Genomic DNA, 23,258 nt, shown 5'->3' with positions numbered 1-23,258 from the left:
AAAGTATGACATGCAGGGGGGTACATCTTAATTGTGACAGGAACCAAGTAGGTGCTCAGGGACTAAACAAGCTGTTTCAAAAGAACACAGAAGCAACAGGTGAGTGGGATTAAGAGTACATTTACTGTGATGAGCACTGAGTAATGTAAAGAATTGTTGAATCACTATACTGTATGGCTGAAACTAATATAACACTGTTAACTATACTGGAATTAAAATTGAAAGGAAAAGGAAAAGGAGAAGGAAAAGGAAAAGGAAAAGGAAAGGGAAGCAAAGCCAACCTGAAGGATTTCCACTAGTCAAATTTTTTTTTTTTAAATCTCTGAATCCATTAAAAGGGACAGATAAAACAACAGGGGATGGGGGGAAAACACATAATTTACCTAAGAATGCTAGATGACAAATATGGACAAAATGACAAAATTTTTAAATGCTATTTGTAAATCCCAATGTAATTACTGATCTAGGGAAAGATTATCAATGTATCCTATCACAGGGTTAAAAGCTACTCACACTCTCAGCATCACCCTACAGATTACTTGTTAATTGTACCAGTTATAAAGGATACATATCTTTTTTTTTTTTTTTTTTTTTTATGATAGTCACAGAGAGAGAGAGAGAGGCAGAGACACAGGCAGAGGGAGAAGCAGGCTCCATGCACCGGGAGCCTGACGTGGGATTCGATCCTGGGTCTCCAGGATCGCGCCCTGGGCCAAAGGCAGGCGCTAAACCACTGCGCCACCCAGGGATCCCAAGGATACATATCTTTATATTGGAAATATCTGGTGATACTGGGGGGAAACCAAAGAGACACAACACCCAAATAAAGTTCAAATCTTGACTGGAACCTAGATGAAGAGCAAAGTAAAAAGTAAGATATTTGAGACAATTAGGGAAATTTGTATATGGACCGCATGCTAGATGAGGTCATTGAATTAATTTTTTCAGGGGTAGTAATGATGCTGATATTCTTAAGAAATGTCTACAGCCTACTCTCAGATGGTTTCAAAAGGGAAGTGTGGAGAGGGATGCGTGCACATGTGTGCACATGCACATGTGTGTTCTATATACACAGAATGGGTACTGCAAAATGTTAATAGAGGGTGAACTTAAGTGAAGGGTATGTACAGTGTTCATTGTACTGGTTTCCTTCCTCAACTTTTCTGTGGGCTTAAAAATATTCTGAATTTTAAATGATTCTGTTTTCATTAGTGACTGGAAGTTTTTAAGCTAGGATACAAACAACTCAAAAATAAAAAAAAAAGAAAAGAAAAAAACATGAAATCTGAACCTAAACTACTGATGTAAACTCATGACACTGAAGGAGATATGGACACCAATCCTAGTACCCAGAGTACTTGGTTTCTAAAAACTAGAAAGGGTTCTTTGGAGAAATAGCCAATTCCAAGTCTGAGGAAAGGAAAGTAGAAGGTGAAACTGGGTTAATCTGTTATCCCAGGAAATAGGGAAACAATCAAAGAATTAAGAGCCTAACACAACAGGACATAGGCCCCAGCTTAGAGGGGACCATGTCTGAGACCCCTTGAGCAAATTAAATGAATATATGAATAAATGACCATAAATAAATAAAAGATTGTAAAATACAGAATTTTTAAAATCCATGAATCCAGAGCAATACAAATTGAATGAATGAATGGAAATAAGCTCATTTGCCTATTCCACCAAATCACTAACCTGAAAACTGGTAATTCAAGGGCATTTACCCTATCTTTATAGGAGATACTATAGTTCATTTAAGATTAATAGGGGAAAGCTTTTCTTTAAGAATTCTAGGTAATAAATATAAAAGGAATGATAACATTAGGAAAATCATCATTTTGCAGGTTCTAAGAAATAAAAGATTCAGGAAACAGTCATTAGGCAACATTACTACTTTCATCAACTGATCAATTTTTACATCACTGATCACAGGGAAACCTGAAATTCTGTCCTCACATCACCTACAACTATTCTTGCCAAAAATGTTTAACCCGAATCTAATCAAGCTCTGATATCTAACTTCTAGAGTCTATGAAACACAGAAGAGAGAGGAATAAGTTAAATACCATAGATCTAGTATGCAGGACATCATACAAGATACTAGCCTGATCTGCTCAGGTCATCAGTCTTGAGGGACACCTGGGTGGCTCAGTGGTTGAGCATTTGCCTTTGGTTTGGGTTGTGATCCCTGGGTCCTGGGATCAAGTCCCACATCAAGCTCTCCACAGGGAGCCTGCTTCTCCCTCTCCTTGTGTCTCTGCCTCTCTCTCACTCGTTCTCTCTCTCTCTCTCTCATAAATAAATAAATAAAATCTTTTTTTTTAAGTCATTCTTTAATTTTAATAAATAAATAAAAGAGGAGAAACTCTCAGACCAAAAGTAACAAAAATAAGTCATAAGCATCAAGTGCAACTCAAGGCCTAGGAGCCTAGACTAAATCCAAAATGGGAGTGTGGCTGGGGGTAGGGAAGACTGCAAAAAGACATTTTAAGAGTAACAAAGGAAGTCTGAGTATGTCTGGGTATCAGACATTAGGGAATTGTACTTAATTTTCTTGAATGTGATATGATTTCATTATTGTTATGTGGGAGGATATGATTATCCCTGGAAGAAGCATGCTCAACTATTCAAGGAGTGAAGAGATATTAAGACTGTAACTTTCAAGTACTTCTGCCAGAAAGTAAACACGTGTGCGTGCACACATGCACACACAGAGCAAATAAAATACAGTTGATCTTTGAACACCACAGATTAGAACTGCATGGGTACACTTCCATGTGGATCTTTTTTCAATAAACAGTTCACTTCTGTAAATGTATTTCTCTTCCTTATGATTTTAATAACATTACCTTTTCTCTAGAATTTATTGTTAAGAATACAGAACATAAGACATATACGAAATATGTGTCAGTTGGCTATTTAAGTTATGGATAAGACTTCCGATCAACTGTAGGTTCTTAGTGGTAAAGTTCTGGGGGAGCCAAAACTTGTACATGGATCTCTGACTGCATAGGGGGTTGGCACCCGTAACCCCTATGTTGTTCAAAGGTCGATTGTATTAACAACTGTCGAGTATAGGTGGTCGGCATGCAAGTTTAAGTGTGCTAAGGTTTTAGCTCTTCCATATGCTTGAAATTTTTCACAATAAAATGTTAGGAAAAAAGAGGTCAAAAAATGGAAGGGTAACCAAATTGTCTTAAGAGGAAGAGAGAGCGTTCCTCCTCAGACTAGAAAAAAAAATCAGGGAATCGAATTTAATTTGCTCACTACTGATTATCCAATACCTAATACAGGACCTAGCATACAATAAATACTCCAGTTTAGGGCACCGGGGTGGTTCAGTGGTTGAGTGTCTGCCTTCTGTTTAGGTCGTGATCCAGGTGTCCTGTGTTCAAGTCCCACATCGGGCTCCCCATGGGGAGCCTGCTTCTCCCTCTGCTTGTGTCTCTACCTCTCTCTCTGTGTCTCTCATGAATAAATAAAAATTTTATAATAAGTAAATATTCAATTTATAGTTACTGAATTGAGTAAATGGTAATATTTTGGGGCAAAGGTACTTAAGAAAATTTATACCTGATGCTTATATTGCTAAAAGATGGAAGACCTGAAGAACACAGAAGGCAGAAAACTATCTGTTGAGAAGAAATGGGGAGGCATTGTGATCTTTGGGAAATAAGGCTGATTGACTTCCTATCTCTATATTCATATATGCCAATCTTTGCAAGATTTCAATATTACTAATTACAACACTGAGATTTACTTAAAACAAGAATACCATATAGCTGCTTAACAAGATTTTTAAAAATGGTCAACATTTTTATTTAAAACTATCATTTAAAGGAATCTAATACAGTGAACTTACTTTTCTGACAGATGCTCGAGTCTTCATGTGACTGTTTCTCAAAGTCTGGAAGGTCGCCATAACTATATTGCTGTTGTATGTAATCAATGAAGAATTAATCCATATAACACCTAAAGAAAACATATTAAAGGAAAACTAATTTACTGATTTTAGTGATTCAGGCAAGCATTCTGTCCTAAAATACCTTCTTTAAATTCAGTCACTTAAAAAAAATAAAAACATAAATATCTGATATATAAAAAATTATGATAAAGCAGTTTGCCCTTATCTATTCAATCTCACTGCCTTTGTGTTTTGGTTTTTAGCAAATAAGAAAATATTTGAAAGTCTTAATAAGGAAAGTTTGGAAAACCTTTTAAAAATCTGAAATAGCGAAATATCACAAAAGAATCCCAGCCTTCTTGCCTCCCAAAAGTCAGTCTAACCCTACAGCCACTGTGTATATGTAAATGCTCTACTCCGTATTTCTTGGGCAGAAATATTTGATAATATACAAATGAAAATATGAAATAAAATCAAACAAAACATGTATCAAATAAAATCCCATAAACAAACTCCTTATTTAGGAATCTTAACAGTATGCCAATGAGTTCAAAAAACATCCAAGTTAAATGATTAAGAGTACCTACCACATGCACATGTACACATGTGTGCATGCATGCCTGCACACACATCTTGGAAGAAACTCTAAAACTAAGGACTTAAACTTTTTTCAATGTTTTAAGAAAGTACCTTTGAGAGCTTAAATCAACTTGGGCATTAAGTACTCAATATTCACATCTAATCACAGTACCTTGGTCCATCTAAAATCTACTTGTGCTTGATGCTATGGATACAGGGGAGAACAAAGTAATATAGCTCTCCTGGGTTCAGAGACTTGGAAGGGAAGTATTTTATTATAGTAAAGAATGAGAGAAGGAACTGAATTCTAAATCATAAATAATTTAAAAATTTGAATGAATAAAATTTAAGAAATGATTAGTTTCAAACTGGCTTTACCAAGAATTAACCCCATTGAGGTTTTAAGACATCTGATTAATATAAATTTACACTATAAGAGATATACATGCAAAACCAAATACCAATCTAGTTTCCATCAGAATGGCAAAGAAATTAAATGCTGGTGGAGTTCTAATTTTATATGCTTTCGCTGTGAGAGAAAACCAAAGTGTGTATTCATGTGCACACACACCTGCACCTCCCTCTAGAGATTTCTAGATTCTAATTTTTAAGAAAGAATTATGATGATATTATCTTCTTAACTAGAATTAATCCTAATGGTTTCCTTAACAATAGAATTTGATTAATGACTAGAATTGAAGCAGGATTGTGAGAAAGGCAAGGGAGGTCCCAAAAGCACAAGATAAAGAACAATATACCAGGACTCAGAGTACCATTTATGTCCCTATTCTACCTCTCATTAGCTTTTTTTCCTCTTTGTAAATTGCAATATCTCTGGATGTGCTTCCTTAATGTATATATTAATTTATTTTCTGGAGAAGTTTACCATAAGAATCAAATGGAAAATAATTTATAAGATGTACTTTGGAAACTATAAATCATAAGTAAAAGAAAAACTAAAATATTTACTTATGGACCAAAATGATCAAGAGGGCCTAATTCTCAAAACAAGGTATAAGTATAAAAGTCTATATGGTCAAAGCAAGACAATAATCCTTTTATTTTGCCCAGGCCAACTCACTCTCCTTTTTCCCCCCACAGAGCTCCCTTCAACTGCCAGAAACCAACCCTCAGTAGCAAAGGGATTTGCCTTAAACGCCACATAAAGCATATAAAATAGGAAGGCCTACGCACAGGTTCTAGAAAAACAAAATTCTCGAACTTGGCACCTGAGTCAAGTAGCACCTTTCCAGTGGGCAACTGTGTAATACACATCAAAACTCTGAAAATATTCCTATGCTATATATAAAACAATAATTCCTCTTCTGGGAAGTTATCATCAAAGAAAGCAATGATCCTGAAGCATCGAGGGTCCAAATGAGGGCTTACAATGCCCCCAAGCGCTTTGCTAAGAGATTCAGGTGAACATCTCATTTAATCCTTAGGACTGATAGAACAGTACTCCAGGTTTACCATGAGACGAACAGGCCAGGGGAAGTTAAGCGATTCATGCAGGCCCACAGAGTAAGCAGCAGAGCTGAGGTTCAAATCTCAACCTTCAAACTCCAGACTCTGAACACTCCTCTAGACTGTGTAAAGGACTGAAAAGCTGTCCCTCGTTCATCACAGTTTATGTTAGAGACAAAGAAGTCCTTGAGATGCCAGAAACAGGAGAGTGACTGAATAACGCAGGTGTGTTCCCGCATGATGCAACTGCACTAGAAACAATACCGAAGGACAGAGGAGCAGCACACAAAGCACCTTCACTCTCTAACTCCTGAAACTGGGGGGTAAGAGGCAGGCAACAGCAATCACCTTTGCAGCTACTAACCAAAGTCAACATAAGGAATGATTATACACTAAAGAAAAGTTTATACACTAAAAAAAAAAGCTCACCAATTATCTAGATGAGCCGCTCACCGGAAGAAGATGCTGTGACAAGCCATACCTGAGGCACAAGAAACAGTGACAAGGAGGCTGGGGGAGGCCAGGGTGCTCTGAGACAACATCCTGCCTGGATTTGACACCTCTAGTTACCCCACTGCTCTACCTACAACACTCCTGAATAGCAGACCTAGATAGAACACTCTATTCACAGTTGAGCACTAAAGCAAATGGAATCTAACCTTCAAAGAGACCTATGAAGGAACGCAAGATAAAAAAAAAAAAAAAAAGAATAAAAAGAAATATATTAAAGAAAGAAAAAAAATCTAGACAAATATAATCATGCCACCCAAAACCCATATTACCTATTTTCAGAATGGAACCTCAGAATTTATATAAATAAAAAGAAAACTACATTTAGTTCTGTATCTTCACTCATTTTCTGAACCCTATTCTTTAAAAAAAAAAAAAAGATTTTACTTATTTATGAGAGGCACAGAGAGAGGCAGAGGCAGAGACACAGGCAGAGGGAGAAGCAGGCTCCCCACAAGGAGCCTGATGTGGGATTCGTTATTCAGATGTGTCCCATTCCGGGACACATTCGTTATTCAGATGTGTTCCACATTCCGGGATCCGGAATCGATTCTGGATCCCAGGATCACGGCCCGAGCCAAAGGCAGCCACTCAACTGCTGAGCCACCCAGGCATCCCTCTGAACCTTATTCTATCACTTTGCATTTAACTTAACACATAAGTAAAAATATTATCTCACAAAGGGAAAAATCTATCAGAGAATAATCTTTGCGACAGTCCATTCAAGTGAATCCAACACGAGATGGTATGACTCATACTTCTGGTAAAGCATATCTTTGGAAATGAAGCAAAGATAAATGGGAGAGAAAGAACAAGAGAGCAGGGTTTCTTCACCATCTTATGTAATTAGAATGTAGTTTTAGACATTTCATAAGAGGGACAAAACCACAGTATTTTCCCCTGAACACCTCTGGGTTTTGATAATAAACTTTCCACTGAATGTTTTTTTTTTATTTGTGCCCTATTATGGTAAATAAACAAGAGTACTAAGCAGGGAATAACTAAGTGTGTTTTTCTGCAGTCAAAGAAATTAAAGTGAATCAAGATCATTCTCTTGAAAGCACATCAGAGACAGAAAGTACAGACAGATGAAGCAAGCAACTGAAAAGCAAGCTGCTAGAGCTCAGTAAAGATACAGGATAGAAAAGCAATACCATGAAATAGGGGCACTTGGGTGGCTTGGTCAGTTAAGCACCTGCCTTTGGCTTGGGTCATGATCTCAGGGTCCTGGGATCCAGCCCCGTACTGTGCTCCCGCTCAGCGGGCAATCTGCTTGTCCCTCTCCCTCTGCCCTCCGCCCCCCCCCACCCTCCCACTGGTCCACGCACATGCTATCTCTCAAATAAGTAAATAAAATCTTTAAAAATGAATAATAAATTCAAAAATAAAAACAATACCATAAAATAAATGAAATCCCCTTAGAAGCAACCAAAAAGTGGAATGGATATTGCTATAAACACTGGAACGCCAACGGAGTCTTAAGAAACATCACAGAATAAAAACAGATGAAAGCATTAGAGAAACAATTATAGGGAGTAGAGAAAACAGACATATGGAACACTCTGAATAAATTACACTTATCTTGGATCCTGTGATTTCCTTTCTTAAAATTTATCCTACATACACACTTGCACAAAATTCATGAAGATATATGGGAAAGAATGTTCACTAAAACAAAAAAAAAAACCTAAAAATAATCTAGAAGTCCATCAATTCAAATAAATCATACTATATTTGTAGGACTGATTATTACCAGCTGCTGGAAAGTTAGATCAATACACACTGATGTGACAACATGACCATAAGATATTAAGGTAAAGAGCAAGTTGCAGAACAGTGTAAACAGTAGGTGCTATTTGTCATTAAAAAATAATTAACATACACATGCAACTCTGTGTGTATATATGCACATGTCTAGGATGTAATGGATATAGACTAAACTCATGACAGTCATCGTTCATGACAACTGGGACTTTTTTTAATGTTATGAAATGTCATATAACTATAATATGGGAAGATGATACGTTAAGTAAAAGACAAGTTTGCACATGTTCACAGTATCTCATTTTTTGTGTAAAATCTGTATGACTGCACAGATATATATGCAATGTGAAAAAGAACAATCTACTAAATGGGTATAAACTTTTTCACCTGGGTAGATACAATTATGTGTTTTCTTTTTCTGGATGTGCATAAGTTCTTTCATAATCAGAAAACAGGTATTTCCAAGTCTTTCCTCCTCTCCTCCAGCCTAAGAAATTTTAAAGTTGACATCTATTTCCTGACCTTTTTACAGCGTGAGTTACCTAGCTAAGGAGTCTCTCAAACACCTTCTTTGTCTCTGTCCTATCTTGACTCTCTTCCTATAGCACTGGTTCTCAAACTTCAGTGCACATGTGGATCAGCTTATTTCTAACACCCGCCCTCACCCCTGAAGATCGAGACTCAAATCTACATGGGACCCTGAAATCTGTATCTTTAACGAGTACCCTCTGTAACTTCTTTTTTTTTAATTTTTTTTTTTTTTATGATAGTCACAGAGAGAGAGAGAGAGAGGCAGAGACACAGGCAGAGGGAGAAGCAGGCTCCATGCACCGGGAGCCCGACGTGGGACTCGATCCCGGGTCTCCAGGATCGCGCCCTGGGCCAAAGGCAGGCGCCAAACCGCTGCGCCACCCAGGGATCCCCCCTCTGTAACTTCTAATTGAGAAACAGTTCTCCATCTCTCTGGCCACTACACTAGTCTCCTTCCCTAAATTTTTTCACCACTTGTTACTCAAATGCTAACATTTCTAATCTCCATCCTTGTCCTTTATGGTACTTATTCTATCTAGTTTTCCAAGGATATTTAACCTCTACCTTTGGTTTTAACTATGCAAATAACTAATGTCTTATCTAATGTCTTATCTCCAGTTCAGCTCCCGCACCTGAGTTTCAGTTCCTTGGTTCAATTTTCTATTAGACACTTCTGACTAAATATCCCAGTTACTCCAATATAGGTATGTCAAAATTTGAATAAAACTTTCTCTCTAAACAATCTTTTTCTGTATTCCATTAGCAAGAGCCAGTAAACCAAATGAGCCAGCAGGCCAAACTAGAAACTTCCCTCAATCCCTACACAGTACTACATCTAATCAATCACCAAATCCTGACCTGGCTCCCTTCTAAACTTCCCGCCAGTCTACTCTCACCAGCTGAACTACTACTCCCTCTTTAGGCATCGGTTCAAGGACCTTCCTGCTTGAGGAAGATCTGGCTTATCTCATCTGCCCCTCTTTGCCCAAAAAGTAGCCACCTCCTTCATGTTCCCGAAGTGATTTGTCCTTTATTCCTCTGGTGCCAATATTTGCATGCTTCCTTCCTTTTGTGAATTCCTCGAGGATAAAAATGTTTTACTATATCTGTATTCTAACATCTGCTGGGTTAATAAATAAAAAGTCTCTAAAAAGGAAAGTATACCTTTAAATGTTTGTATGGGTACTTCTACACTTAATGAAAATATTAAAGTACCCAATAATTTCTCATTTTATAATATTTGGTAATATATTTATAATAAATGCTCCAAAAACGTGTTGGCCAAGTTCCGAATGGCCAAGTGTTAAAAATTAATGTTCTGTTAAATATAAATACAACAAAGCAGGGCAGAACGTATGAAACCTGAGTTTTAAGACATTAGACAACAGGTAACCCAGGCCTATGACCGCTGAAAGAAGGGAAACACAAGTTGCCTGCTATCTCTAGGTCACAGCATGGAGAGAAGAAAGCTAAGCAGTCTCACAGTCTCACCAAGTTGCAGAGACAGAGATGAGAGTCTGGGAAGGCCAAGGTGGCTAGAATTTGCAGGGTAGTGTACTGGAGAGACAGCTCACAAAGAATGAAAGCATCAGAGTTGCAGATGGGTTCTTTTAGGGTCCTTGGTCAACTACTGATCTGTGCCGAATATCAGAGGTAGGGGAAAGAACTACCTACTAAAGAGCAGCAGGCCAAACGATATCTACAGTCAGGCAGAGTAGATATGTCAGGCAATGGATGGCCTCCTGAGAAGAAAATTATCTCAGTTGGGGAACTAAGTCAGCGCCAGACCAGAGGCTGACCTGTAGTCACCCTAATAAAGCTTAAAAGCAAGCCTCAAAACAATCCAACAGATTCCAAATAACCTGTGAACCCCAAATGAATCCAACAACTCTTAAAAAAAAAATCAAGCAAGCAACAGCATAAAACTCAATGGCTAGCACACAGTCAAAAATTACCAGTGGAAGAGAAAAATGTGACCTATAACTGGGAAGAAAAAAGTCATTAAGTACAGATCCAGAAATGACAAAGATGATATGATGAACATAAAAGATGTTAAAATTATATTACAAATATGTTCCATATATTCAAGAAAGGAGAGGAAAACATGGTCACAAGGAGAGAAACAGAAAATATAAGAGATCCAAACCAAACTTCTAGAGATAAAAACAAGTCTAAAATAAAAAGCATGCTGGGTACAATCAACAGCTGATTAGAGAACCGCAAGAGAACGTGAATTTAAAGACACAGCAATAGAAGCTTCAAAATGAAGCACAGAAAGCAGAAATACACACACACAAAGCAGCATAAGTGATTTACTGTAAAAGGTCACCTGAATCCCCAAGAACGTGGGGGACAGGATCAGTATAGGAAGACAAAATGGCTCAAAATTTCCAAAAGTTGATGAAAACCATAAACTGAGAGATGCAAGGGAAATCAAAAACCCTAAGAAAAATAAACAAAAAGAAAACCACACCAAGGCACATCATAATCCAGTTTCTGAAAACTGGTGATAGAAAAATCTGAAAAGCAATGAGAGAAAAGTATATATTACATACAGGGGAACAAAGAAAGACAGCAGACTTTTTGTCAGAAACTATGCTGAGCCATAAATATGACAACTGAGCAACATCTAAAAAAAAAATGTTAACTGATGGGGTGCCTGGGTGGCTCAGTCAGTTGAAGGTTCAGCTCTTGATTTCAGCTCAGGTCATGATCTCAGGATCCTAGGATTGAGTCCCACATTGGGCTCTGTGCTCAGCAGGGAATGAGCTTTAGAATCTCTCTCTCCATCTTCCACTGCCCCTCCATATGCTCACATACATGTTCTGTCTCAAATAAACAAGTACATCTTTTTAAAAAATTGTCAACTGACATATCCATACCCAGTGTAAGTATCTTCCAAAAATTAAAGCAGAATAAGTTTATTTGAGGGGAAAAAACATTGTGAGAATTCATCACCAGCCAACCATTACTAGAATAACAGGCAAAAGAAAAACAGTACCAGATGGAAGTTTGCATCTAAACAGGAATTCAGAATGCCTGAAAGGGTAAATATGAGGGCAATATAAAAGATATTTTATAGAGATACTTTCTCCTTGTTTAATCTTTTTAAAAAATAACTATTTAAGCTAAAAGTAATAACAATGTGTAATGGGGTTTACAACAGACACAAGTAAAATGCATGACAAAATAAAATACACAATGTGGTGGGCTAGAGTTAAAAAAATACTGCTTGAAAAAAATAATAATAAAAATAAATAAAACAAAAAACAAAAAAAAATACTGCTTGTACAGTATACAAAAAGTGATACTGATAAGTTTTAGTTATCTTGAAAACCTTGGAGCAACCATTAAAAACAAAGGTGAGGCTATCTCCCCTTTTTGCAAAATCAGGAAGCTAAGGCTCATCTTCCCAACTGCTATAAGAATGCAATTATATAACATATGCAAAAACAGTATATGATACAGCAGGAATTAATATAGTAGGAATTCAAACATTTGCTTCTTCCTTAAGAACAGACTTTCTGTTTGACTTATAAAATCTAAAAATACCACAGCTATCAGTTACTACTTTGTTTTCTCTTTCAAAACAATAATCAATCATAAAAAAGACCCAATTTGTGTATGACCTAAATGACTAGGTCATTAATCTATCTGTTAAGATCCTGGCTTCTCTAGTTTCCTGTATATCAATATAAACATACCATTAAAAAAAGAAAAAAAAAAAACTTAAAATCTTCAGGCTGTGCTTCCAAAGTGAATACGGGGCTTAGAAGTTTCTTAATCTTCTACATAACCCTCATCTACCTAAGATAGATATAACCGATACATAACCCTAAGATTATTTTAACAAAAAGTAAGTTCAAAATTTTAGCCCAAGAAACATTTCTATCAGTGACATCTATGTTGCCATGACTCAAAGAATATATTGCTGAAAATACATTTAGGTAGCTCTTTCACATAGTAATAAGGCTGTACTCTAACCTGCCAGCAGCAGGAATGAGTAAATAGATTTCCTTGCCAATCGCCCAGTGCTTTGTACATATGAGGCATCCCAACAGCCTGGGCAAAACCTATTAACTGACAGGATATATTTAGGGTATAAAGAAAAAAAGAGAGCATGAAAGATAATTTTAAGGTTTCAAGCTTGGGGAGCTGGAAGGAAAGTGGAGCCTTTGCCAGTTATAGGGTAACTGGAAGATAGTGTTTTATGTCAATATAATATCTAAAAGGCATCTAAAATATATACATTTAGTTGGATAGCCTGACTACAGACATCATTCTAGGCATCATCTATATATACAGAACTTGAGAGCTGATCCTACAGACTAGGAAAGAACTGAAGATCAAGAAATAATCTATGGGGACAACCATGATTAAGGGTTGCCAGGCAGGAAAACAAAGAACCACAAATAAGGGGCAGTTGCAAAAGCAGGTGAAGTAGAGATTTAGAAGAATTTAGCGTCACTGGAGTCAAGAAATAGTTTTAAGTCTGGAGTGGTCAGCGTTCAACTCCTAAACTCCTGAAGGAAGAAACTATATTCTTTCACCTACGAAGGCTGCAGGAGTCCGCATCACAGTAGGTGGTCAGGAGCAAGGGTACGACATCCTTACCCTGTGCCAGTCAGGCACTGCTTGACTGCTGTTAAACAGAATTCACATTTCTCACAACACAAAGTGTTGTTTTCATACCCAGCTCACATAAAGAAACTGAGGCACAAAACACTTATATAATTTGCCGTAACTTACAAACCTACAAGACTCGGTCCTGAAGGAGACCATTACTGAGAACAAGTTCAGTGCAGTCCTAGGGGGGAAACTCCAACTGCAGGATGTTAAAGTACACCAGAGGTATCCATCGTCTCCTCCCTGTCCATCCCCTCTTTATTAGAAACCTACAGTACACCCAGTTTAAAAAAGTACAAACTGAGATACACCTAAGTCTCCACACACACACACCCACTCCTTTTCCTATTCCCATCTTCCCTGTCCTCAGCCAAACGGACCAGGAGTAGATAGTTGGCCCACAGGACTATCTTCCAGAAATTCAGAATTAAAATATACAGACACCTGTTGAGGTCCATGCTGCAAAAGCAGAGCGACCTGGCACCACGGCAAACCCAAGTTTCATGCAAACCGAAGCCAGAGGGAAGCAGAAACCAAGAGCTTTAAAGAGAGCCAACTTAAAAGAAGTTAGAACACATATAACAGAGTCCAGAGTGGCAGAGACAAGACCATGTGTTCCCAGAGAAAAACTCAAAAGTAACTAATTGCCTGGAGATTTTCTAGTTCCCAGGATGCTGAGTTGGACTTCATGCAAGGGACCTCAGAGGCAGTCCTCCAACTGTTATGACAAATGCCTTTTTAAGCTAAGTTCATTCAAATGGGTTTTTGACTCTCGCAGCCAAATAATCAAGCCATTAAAAGGGGTCAAAGGAAAAACACTGAATAAGCAGCTACTATATGCTTCAAAATATCTATGAGGTATCTTGACTCTCACCACCGGGGATGAGGAAATGGAGGCTCGTCTATATTAATAGATCTGCATGACTCCAAAGCCCAAACTCTATATTTTGCTTCATTTCCATTCAAGTTGCATCCAATCTATTCCAGACTACCAGGCCATTTATCTTATTTTTTTTTTCACGAAAAAAATCTCAGATTAATCCAAAAATGTTAATGTTTCTCCTTTTAACCTGTTGAGTCTCTCTACACTTCCAACCCTTTCTCTAGTATTCAACAATAAAATGAACTTTTATATGCAAAGACGAGTAGAATAAAGACCTTCGGATCTTCTGGTCTGTTTCAAAACTGATAATAGTATTTTTCTTTCCTTTGCCTACTTTACCAGTTGATACATCCTCAAGTCAAGCTCAAACTAAGTGTGGATCTCTTCCTGGCCTGTCCCACCCTCCTTCCAAGTGGGTGACTTTATTATTAAAATGCAGACCACCTGACAGAAAGAGAACAAATTCAGCTTGCCAAAAAAATTATCCTACCCTAAACGACTTCATTATTTTTGGAGATTTTATTTTTTAAGTAATTTCTACACCCAATGTGGGACTCAAACTTACAATCCCAAAATCAAGAGTCACATGCTCTAAAGACTGAGCCAGCCAGGTGCCCCCCTTCAGTTACTTTTCAAAGGCAAGACAAATCAACAAATATCCACATGCTAAAAGCTTGAAACCCTTACCAAAAGGTTATAAAGACTAGCACAGAGTTCGATTTTTCTGTCCTTGAAAATCAGTCCGCCACGATGGAATGGGAGGGAGCTTTTTAAAATCCAGACCTGTCTCTTTTGCCCATTCTCAAAAAAGACATTTCTTAAGTTTTTCATATTTTCCTTAAGTATTTAGGAGAATCCACTGCCTATTTATAAGCGGAAATTTCCCTATTTCCAGACAGTACGTTCCTGGAATTAAAAATAAAATAATAATAATAATAATAATAATAATAATAATAAATGTACTATCTTTCTTCTAGCCTCTACAGATAAAGGAGGATTTCTTTGGCTTCTAGATTTATCCCAGGAATTTAGAAGCTGAAGAAGCTCCCTTACTGTGGTGCAGGGTCTTTAGCAAGTTCCCTATCACTAGCCTAGGAGTCTATCTCTAGGACCTTAGTTAGCAACAGTGCAATTACATGGGTACATTTATTAATCACTGGTCACCAGTTTAGCCTGGGAACCCATTTTTTCTGACCGCCTTACGTTCTTTGCTCTCTCATAAAGTGCCCTGTTACTCACAGCCACAGCTAACAGCGAAATCCATCCTCAACCCTGGGGTCGCTTTGCCAGAAGGAACATAAGAAAGTAAGAAAATCCGTGGTACTACTTGCAAAAAAAAAAAAAAAGGTGACAGGACGTTTAACAAGATTCATTACTAATGCACTATTTTAACTCGACACTGATGGTGCTAGGGAACCCTGCCACCCACCAACTGCTGCTCTCAAGTCCTAAACGAGACCTTAAAACCATCTTTGCATTCCTGAGTACCTTAGAATTCTTGAGTCCTCCCTATCTTCTGAGTATTTTGCAGGAATCTGACACTCAGTGTCAGAATCAGCATCAACCAGTGTCACTGTAACATCGCCTCTAACAAGCGGTGGGAAGCAGCCTACATGTTTTGCAAGGGGCTGGGTAACTGCGAAGCTGAAGAGAGACCCAGAATGCTTAACCCTGGTTTGCACTTAAGACCACCAGGTGATGCGTGTCAGCTCTACTTCTCAGCCTGAAATTTCCTTAACACCCTTAATTCCAAGACCGGCTCCGGCTGAATCAGGTTTGAGAACAGAGAGAGGGCGAGCGCGCTCTGCGCACACCCCTGCTAGTGGTTTAGAGCCTCCCCCCGCCGTTGCCATCTTACCGAGGCTTTGCACACTTTGGGGTCACCCCCGCCTACGTGTGTGCAAGGCAGAGGAGGCAGGCGCCTGGAATAACACAAAGTACGCCCAATCCACTCGCGACGCGGAATGGCGAGGGCATCTAAACCGTTAACGACGAGCAGCCTCGGAGCCCATCCGACAGCACGATGCAAACCATCCACGCTCCGGGGAGCTGCCTGGCGCCTTCCGTTTCTGTCCCGCGACCTGGGCTGCGCCAGGTTCCAGGGCTCTAGCGTCCTGACACTGAAGGATGCTGCTCGGGGACAAAGTGCAACGTCCTCCTCCTCCTCCTCCTCCACCTCCTCCTCCAGCAAACGCTCCCGTGCGCGCCCCACGGACCCTAAGCTCCCGCACCGGAGCCCCGGCTCCGAGGACCACCCTGGGGATGCACAACCGAGCTCGTCATTCAGCGGGGGGAGGGGAGGCTGCACCCGGGCCGCCCCAGTCCGGACCCCGGGGGACCCGTCTCGAGCCCAAGGACACCCCCTCCCCCCCCCCCCACCCAGCGCCGCGGGCTTCCTCTCGCCGCCCAGCTCCTCCCGCCCTCCTCCCACCGCCGTGCGGCGGCGCAGCTCCGGGCAGCCCCGAAATCCGAGCGGGGGCTGCGGGCCGGGCCGCCCCTTGCACCGCGCCCCCCCCCCACCCCGCCCCGCCCCCGGGGCCAAGCGCGGCTCACGCTGCGGGAGGCTCCGCACCCGCCTCACCTGGGGCCGCAGCCTCCGCAGCTCCCACGCATGTCACCGGCCCGCAACCACCAGCCTAGCGCGAGCCGCCGAGCGGCCGGGCGCCCCCCTCCCGCCCGGCCCCCGGCCCTCCCCCCCTCCCCGCCCCGCGGCCCGCCCCGCCCCCGCCCCCGCCCTCGCCCTGCCCACCCCCGGCTTCCGCCGCCGCAGTTCCAAGTCCGCACCACCACCTAGTCCCCACGCCTCCCACTCACTCTCGCGAGAGGCCGCGGCGCCTCTCGCGAGAGAACAACTCGGTGGCCGAGCCCGCGCAAAAGTGGGTGGGCTTTTTAAAAAAAAAAAAAAAAACCTTCCCACGTGCTCTGGGGCCGCTCGCCGGCGGGGGCGGGGCGTGCGTCACGTGACGCCCAGGCGGCCTCCCTATTGGCCAGACTCCGCCCGGCCGTGGGAGCTTTAAACTCCAGGCTGACCTACGAACCTGCGGCGAACGTCATGCGCGCTTCCTGATCCGTTACCTTGGAAACGGCTTAACCCTTTCCTCCGGCAAGATGCTCAGGCGCTGGCCGGCCGCGCAGGTTTGGTCTCGGGCCCTTCCTGCGTTCCTTCCCGCCCCCCCCACCCCGCCTTGGGCTCACCGCCGTGGGGTCAGCGGGGCTGGGCCCGCCGGGCCGTCTTCGGGGAGCGGGGGCTCTTCCCAGAGCGCAGCCCCGGCACCTCTGGCGGCCTAAGCGGGGCTCATCCTCTCGGCGTGGCTCCGCCCCTTCTCCCCGGCATCTCGTGGGGGGGGGGAGGACCACTCAGCGCTGCAGGCCGCCGGCCCTCCCCGAACCTCAGCGAGGAGCATCGCGGGCTCTCCGGGCCCTAGTGCTCACCCTTCCCGACGTCCGCGGTGTCGGACTCGGGAAGTGGAGCGCGGGGCCCCGCGGGGCCCCCGAGCCGCGCACGATCACCTAACTGTGTTATTTGCGTTTAGGGCCGGGAAGGCCTAGTCCGGGCGAGTTGCACAGCCTCCTCGGCGGACCTCTCATCCAGGCGGGAAGTCCCCGGAGGATGCGGAAGACGTTTGGAACTTGGCATCCTCGTGATGAGGAGTCCTAACCCCTGTTTGGGAGATGGGGGGTCAAAGGGTGCAACCCTCGTGCATCCCATTTCTGCACTGGGCGGGCTGCTGCAAATGTCAGGCACGGCTCCAGGCCGTGGATTGAGCCGCGATGGGGGCAGAGGAGTCTGGGTGCTTACGGGGGAGGAAGGGGAGAAGGACAACAAATGTTGGGGGGCGTCAAGCTCAATGCAAGGAAAAATCACAACAGTCGATGCTGCGATGGTGATGGTGATGATTGGGCGGCTGCTTGAGGGGCGGGCCTTTGGAGGACACGCGGAAGCCGTGGTTTGCATCAACCCTCAGGCTGACGTCGGAGGGAAGAGCGAATTCAAAGGCCTTGCATTGGGTTTGATGGGGGAGGGGGGGGAAATAGGAGAAAGTAAGAAGAAATAAGCTTGGAGAAGTAAGCAAACATGGGCCGCATCCTGTAAGGCTTTGTAAGCTGAGGAAGGAATTGTTGGGGATTTAAATGCAACAGAAAGCGATGGAGAATTCTTTTTTTTTTTTTTTTTTTTTTATGTATTTATTCATGAGACACAGGCAGAGGGAGAAGCAGGCTCCAAGCAGGGAGCCCGACGTGGGACTCGATCCCGGGACTCCAGGACCAGGCCCTAGAATTCTAAAGAGGGGAGGGGCACCTATGCTGTACCCTTTTTGTCTCTAAAGCTCTTCCCTGCAGAGAATGGATTTTTTTTTTTTTTTTTAAGGAGGTCACAGAGGAAGCAGGAGATCGAGACTAGTAGTCCCAACGCGGACACAGACCAGAAAGGCCTAATTTTCCAATGACCTTGACATTCCTTTATCTTAGAATCCATTAGGTAAGAGCCATGGTGCCTGGCTGCTGCCTTTTGTTAAAAGCATCTGTATACATCTTCAGTTACTGCTGTTTAATAAGAGAAATGATTGGAAACTTTTTTTGTTACTTGGGAAAATGAATGTCCCAAAAGGAAAGTCTTTATTTATTTATTTATTTATTTATTTATTTATTTATTTATTTATTTTTCTCTATGGACACCACACAGATAACTACCTCTTCTATCTATTCCTAAAGTCAGTTCTATGAAAAAACAACAAAAACAACATAAAGTCATGTTCAGTGCAGATATTTATTTCCTAATTATAATTATTTCCTAATTATAAGATGTGAAAAGAGGTTGAAGGCTTAGGATATGAAAATGTTTCACTAAAAGAAGCAGAAATCAGGAGACAGTATTGCCACCGGAAGATCTCTCATTAACTGGTAAAGCGACCAAATCAAGGTTCCTTATCATTCCTGAGTGTCAGCTTCCTTCATACATAAAACAAGACAATCTAACTAGCTTACACACAGAGTGGTTAAGCCTGAATTACACTTTGGCATGCACGCATCAGTAAGACGGAAGCTGGAAAGGGAAATGAAATTTTTGTAAAATCTAAGAGTCAGCAGCGCAAGCCAAATGAAATTGGAGGCCCCTACTCTTGCGTGTGTGTGCGCGCGCGCACACACACACACACACACACACACCAGCTGAGGAACTATGAAGCTGGTTCATACAGATACCAGGAATGCTTCCCTAAGAAACCTTGGCCTTCTCAGAGTGTGAAAACGGAAGCATTGCCACCTGTTCAACTTCATATTCCCTGTAGCTATTTTGAACCCACGTAGTATTTAATAATGGTTCACATGTTCCCGATCAAGAATTAAGAAATAGAAAATCTTTTAAGAGATCCGAGGCGACATTTTAAAGTTAAGCTAACACTTTAATGTTAATGAAAATAAGATTTCAAATAAGCATTACTTTTTAAAGGGGAAAAAAATGCTAAAAGGAGAAAAGGCATTATTTTAGCAAATTAAGACTATTCTTTTAAAATGCTGAAAAAAATGGAGCGCTCTCTTTTGCGTGCTGTTTGCAGTCCTCGTAATGATTAACTGAAACAGCTGCTTGGTACTGCTAATGTAGTTGAACAATGGACTCAACTCCACCACTCGTACATATATTAATAGAGCCATAAATCCTCCCAACTCACCCTAGCAAGACAGACCTTGGTCTCTTTTGCTAGCTACAATTATTTGGAGTACAACGAATGTGAAGTGAGAAAAAAATTGAAGATCAAGATCCATTTCTGTGGATGTCCCTAGTTCTGGATTCTTTTAAAATTATTTTCTGTCTTAACAGTTTTATTTAAATATAATCCACATACCATACAATTCACCCATTTTAAAGTGTACAGTTAAATCCGTTTTGGTATATTCCCGGAGGCGCAATCGTCACCAAGATTTAATTTTAGGACAGTTTTGTCCCCCCCCCTCAAAAGAAACTCCATACCCATCAGCAGTCAATCCCCCACCTCATCCCCAGCCCTAAGCAACCACTAATCTACTTTATGTCTCTACGTTTGCCTATTCTGGGTATTTCATATAAATGGAATTATACAATACGTGGTCGTTGGTGTCTCCATTCACTTATAATGTTTTCAAGGGTCATTCTTTGAAACCCTTGTGTTTCAAGGGTTTGTACAAACCCATCCTTTGTGTTGTAGCTTCTGTCAGCATTTCATTTCTTTTTATTGCCAAATGATGATTCCACTGTATAGACATAGCAGTTTATTTCTCATTTTATCACTTAGTAGACATGTGGATTGTTTCCACTTTCTGGCTCTTATGAAAATAATGCTTTGAGCATTTGTGGCCAGGTTTTGTGTAGATGTTGATCATTCTCTTTCAATACTCAATAAAATTTATCCTGTTTACAAAGTCCATATTTCCTTGCCTAGCACAGTTACTTTGCTCCTACCTTTGCCCTTCTCACCTGCTGTTTGAAGTAAGTGCTCTTCTCCCCTACAGGGCTGGCACTTCTTCTGAGGCAGCTCACTCCTCTGCTTAAAAAGCCTACAGTGGCTTCATATGATTCCACCCATGATCTACCTTACTCTCTTCTGCTATTATTTCTCCCTCTCAGAAAGTCTTTCTTACAGGTCCTTAAAGTAGGGCCAGATCCTCCACGCTTTGGAGACTTCCCACACACTTTGCAGACTTCCTTCAGCATCAGGTGTTTTTCTCTATCCGCCCCCTTAGCCTCTGAATGCCCATGAATCCTTCAGCATTCAGCTGTACTCTCATTTCCTTAAGAACCCTTGTCCTAAAAAAAAAAAAAAAAAAAAAAAAAGAACCCTTGTCCTAACTCCCCAGATGAGGTAAGCTCCTCCCTATCTGGACTCTTATTTTTTTTTTTCCCAATGCACTTAACAACATATTATTTTTATTTGATTATTTGGTCTTTCTCCTCTAATAGACGTAGAATGTATAAGTAGGAACCACATCTGTTATTAATTACATATGCCTGGCACATAGTGTTATTAGTTACTCAATACCTATTAATTGGAAGGAAGGGGAGTAGGAAGGAAGGAAGACAGGAAAAAAAGACGAGGGAATGGGGGAAGGAAGGTATCGTCACAGCTTATTCTGTGTTCTATTTTTCTCTCCCTTGTAGTGTTGAAATAAATTTCTAGGCCCAAGATGAAACTGCTCCTGCACAAGGTGCCACCTCAGCAAACCAAAACTTAAATAACTTTCCTATCTGTGTAAAGGTTCCACTAGATCAAAACTGCAGTATATCTGGTCAGACAGTCCCCCAAAACCAAGCCAACTTGGGGCTCTATACTTATTTCTTTGTTCTTTCTCCCTCCAAACAAAGTTGACTATGTGGCCCCAGCCAATCAGATATTTTCTATTTTTCTTTTCCTTGTTCTTTTTTTCTTTATTCTATAAAAGCCTCCTGATTGCTGCCCCACTTTGCAATTCTCCAAAGGAGGCTTTCCACTTAATGAAATACAAAATAAAGTTCATTTGTATCCCCTAAATTGTTTAATCATTTTTTTAACACTAGGAATCTTCAGTAAAGGCTTGATAAGCGTTATAAACCAAATCTGCCCTGTGGTAAGGGGAATTAATGGAAGGCCCATTCTATGCCTGAGAGGGTGTAGGAGGGGACACAAGTATCCCCTGTCCGTCCTCCCTATAGAAAGGGGTGTGGAGAGGGGAAGACCAGTGGTGTACTAAGGAGCCAAGGCAGCAGTGTGATAAGTCAGAGAACACAAGCTCTAGGTGCACCTAAAATTGAACTGAGGAATGTCTCACATGTCCCCAGGGAACATTTTAGTGAGCTAATTTCCAGGAATCAAGTTGGTAGAGTCTCCTCTGATGTAATTTTGCGATTTAATGGAAATGTTAACTTTCATTTGTTTACATAGTCTAATGGAGCCAAGACATTTAGGTTCTATGCACATGAAAGAATTATAAGCCAAGCAAGTTGGAATGATTTGTTCTAGATCACAAAGGGGCACTAAATACCATAGTTCAGACTAAATTTAGCTGGTCGCCTGGTTCTACCTATCAATGGAACTAAGCAGACTACACAAAGCTAGCCTCTCAACTTAATCCCCCTGATGACCTTTCGACTACAAAGGCAGGCATCATCTTTCCCCAGGAGCTTTACCCTAGCAATCTCTGACAGCCAGAAGCAGATTCCATGTCGCTTCCTGTTTGAAAACTTGAGTCTCCCTTTGGCCCACTTGCTGAATTCCTGTTTCCTGCCTGAGTGATGGCCCCAGCTGGCAGTTCTTGTAAGAGACGGGAGTCCTTTTTTTCACATTGCTCAGTTTTGGGATTTTGTTTTTTTGATGATAAATTACACACTCCTTATGCAGAACACCGGAAAATACAGGAAAAGGTAATGGAGCAGGTCACCTCCTGGTGGATGCTTTACATTCATTATTTAATAAGTCAATGTAAAATATTCTGAAAGTGGAAAAGTGGGGGGCATTATAATTTCATTAGCCATTTAAACAGGTAAAAGTGCTCTTTTAATTTAAAAGATAAAGCATCTCATCATGTCTTTCTCTTAAAAGTACGTATATTATACCACAGTCTGATATACTTCCTAACTTACATACTTTACCAAATTCTGTTGTAGTGAATCTCCTGAAGGACAGAAACACATCTCAACCATTGTAACATGATACCAAGTCATGGCTTCATAAATTGTAGGCTTTCATTAAATGCTCAATGACTTCCAAACTCATGACTGTAATTATTAACAAATAGTACAGATGATAATTCAGAAATGCCACTCCAAATTAAAGACTTCTGAATTAGCAAAATAAATCTGAGGGCTATTATATATCATATTCAAATACAATGAGTCTTCTGATTTTTTAAAAAAGATTTTATTGTATTTATTTGACACACAGAGAGCCCGTGCACAAGCAGGGGGAGTGGCAGGCAGAGGGAGAAGCAGACTCCTCGATGAACAGAGAGCCCCACATGGGGCTCTATCCCAGGACCCCGGGACCA

General features: G+C 41.1%; 1 protein-coding gene across 7 annotated transcripts in view; it reads right to left on the bottom strand.

Annotated features, from left to right (window-relative positions):
* AKAP11 (A-kinase anchoring protein 11) overlaps positions 1-17,803 on the bottom strand; it is a 49,845-nt gene extending 32,042 nt beyond the window's left edge. For 2 of the 7 annotated variants that reach the window (XM_041731025.1, XM_041731031.1), the window contains exons 1-2: positions 17,303-17,411; positions 3,863-3,972 (exon numbers count right to left, since the gene is read on the bottom strand). In XM_041731025.1, coding sequence (XP_041586959.1) covers positions 3,863-3,972; positions 17,303-17,318 — 126 coding nt within the window. In that variant the 5' untranslated portion in view covers positions 17,319-17,411. The other 5 variants (XM_041731027.1, XM_041731029.1, XM_041731026.1 and 2 more) reach the window with 5 other exon arrangements.
* Positions 17,804-23,258: the final 5,455 nt, after the last annotated feature.

This window comes from Vulpes lagopus, chromosome 16 (assembly GCF_018345385.1).
Source record: "Vulpes lagopus strain Blue_001 chromosome 16, ASM1834538v1, whole genome shotgun sequence".
NCBI classification, from domain to species: Eukaryota; Metazoa; Chordata; class Mammalia; order Carnivora; family Canidae; genus Vulpes; species Vulpes lagopus.
Note: the sequence above shows the minus strand (reverse complement) of the source record. Positions and strands in the feature narration are given on the sequence as shown.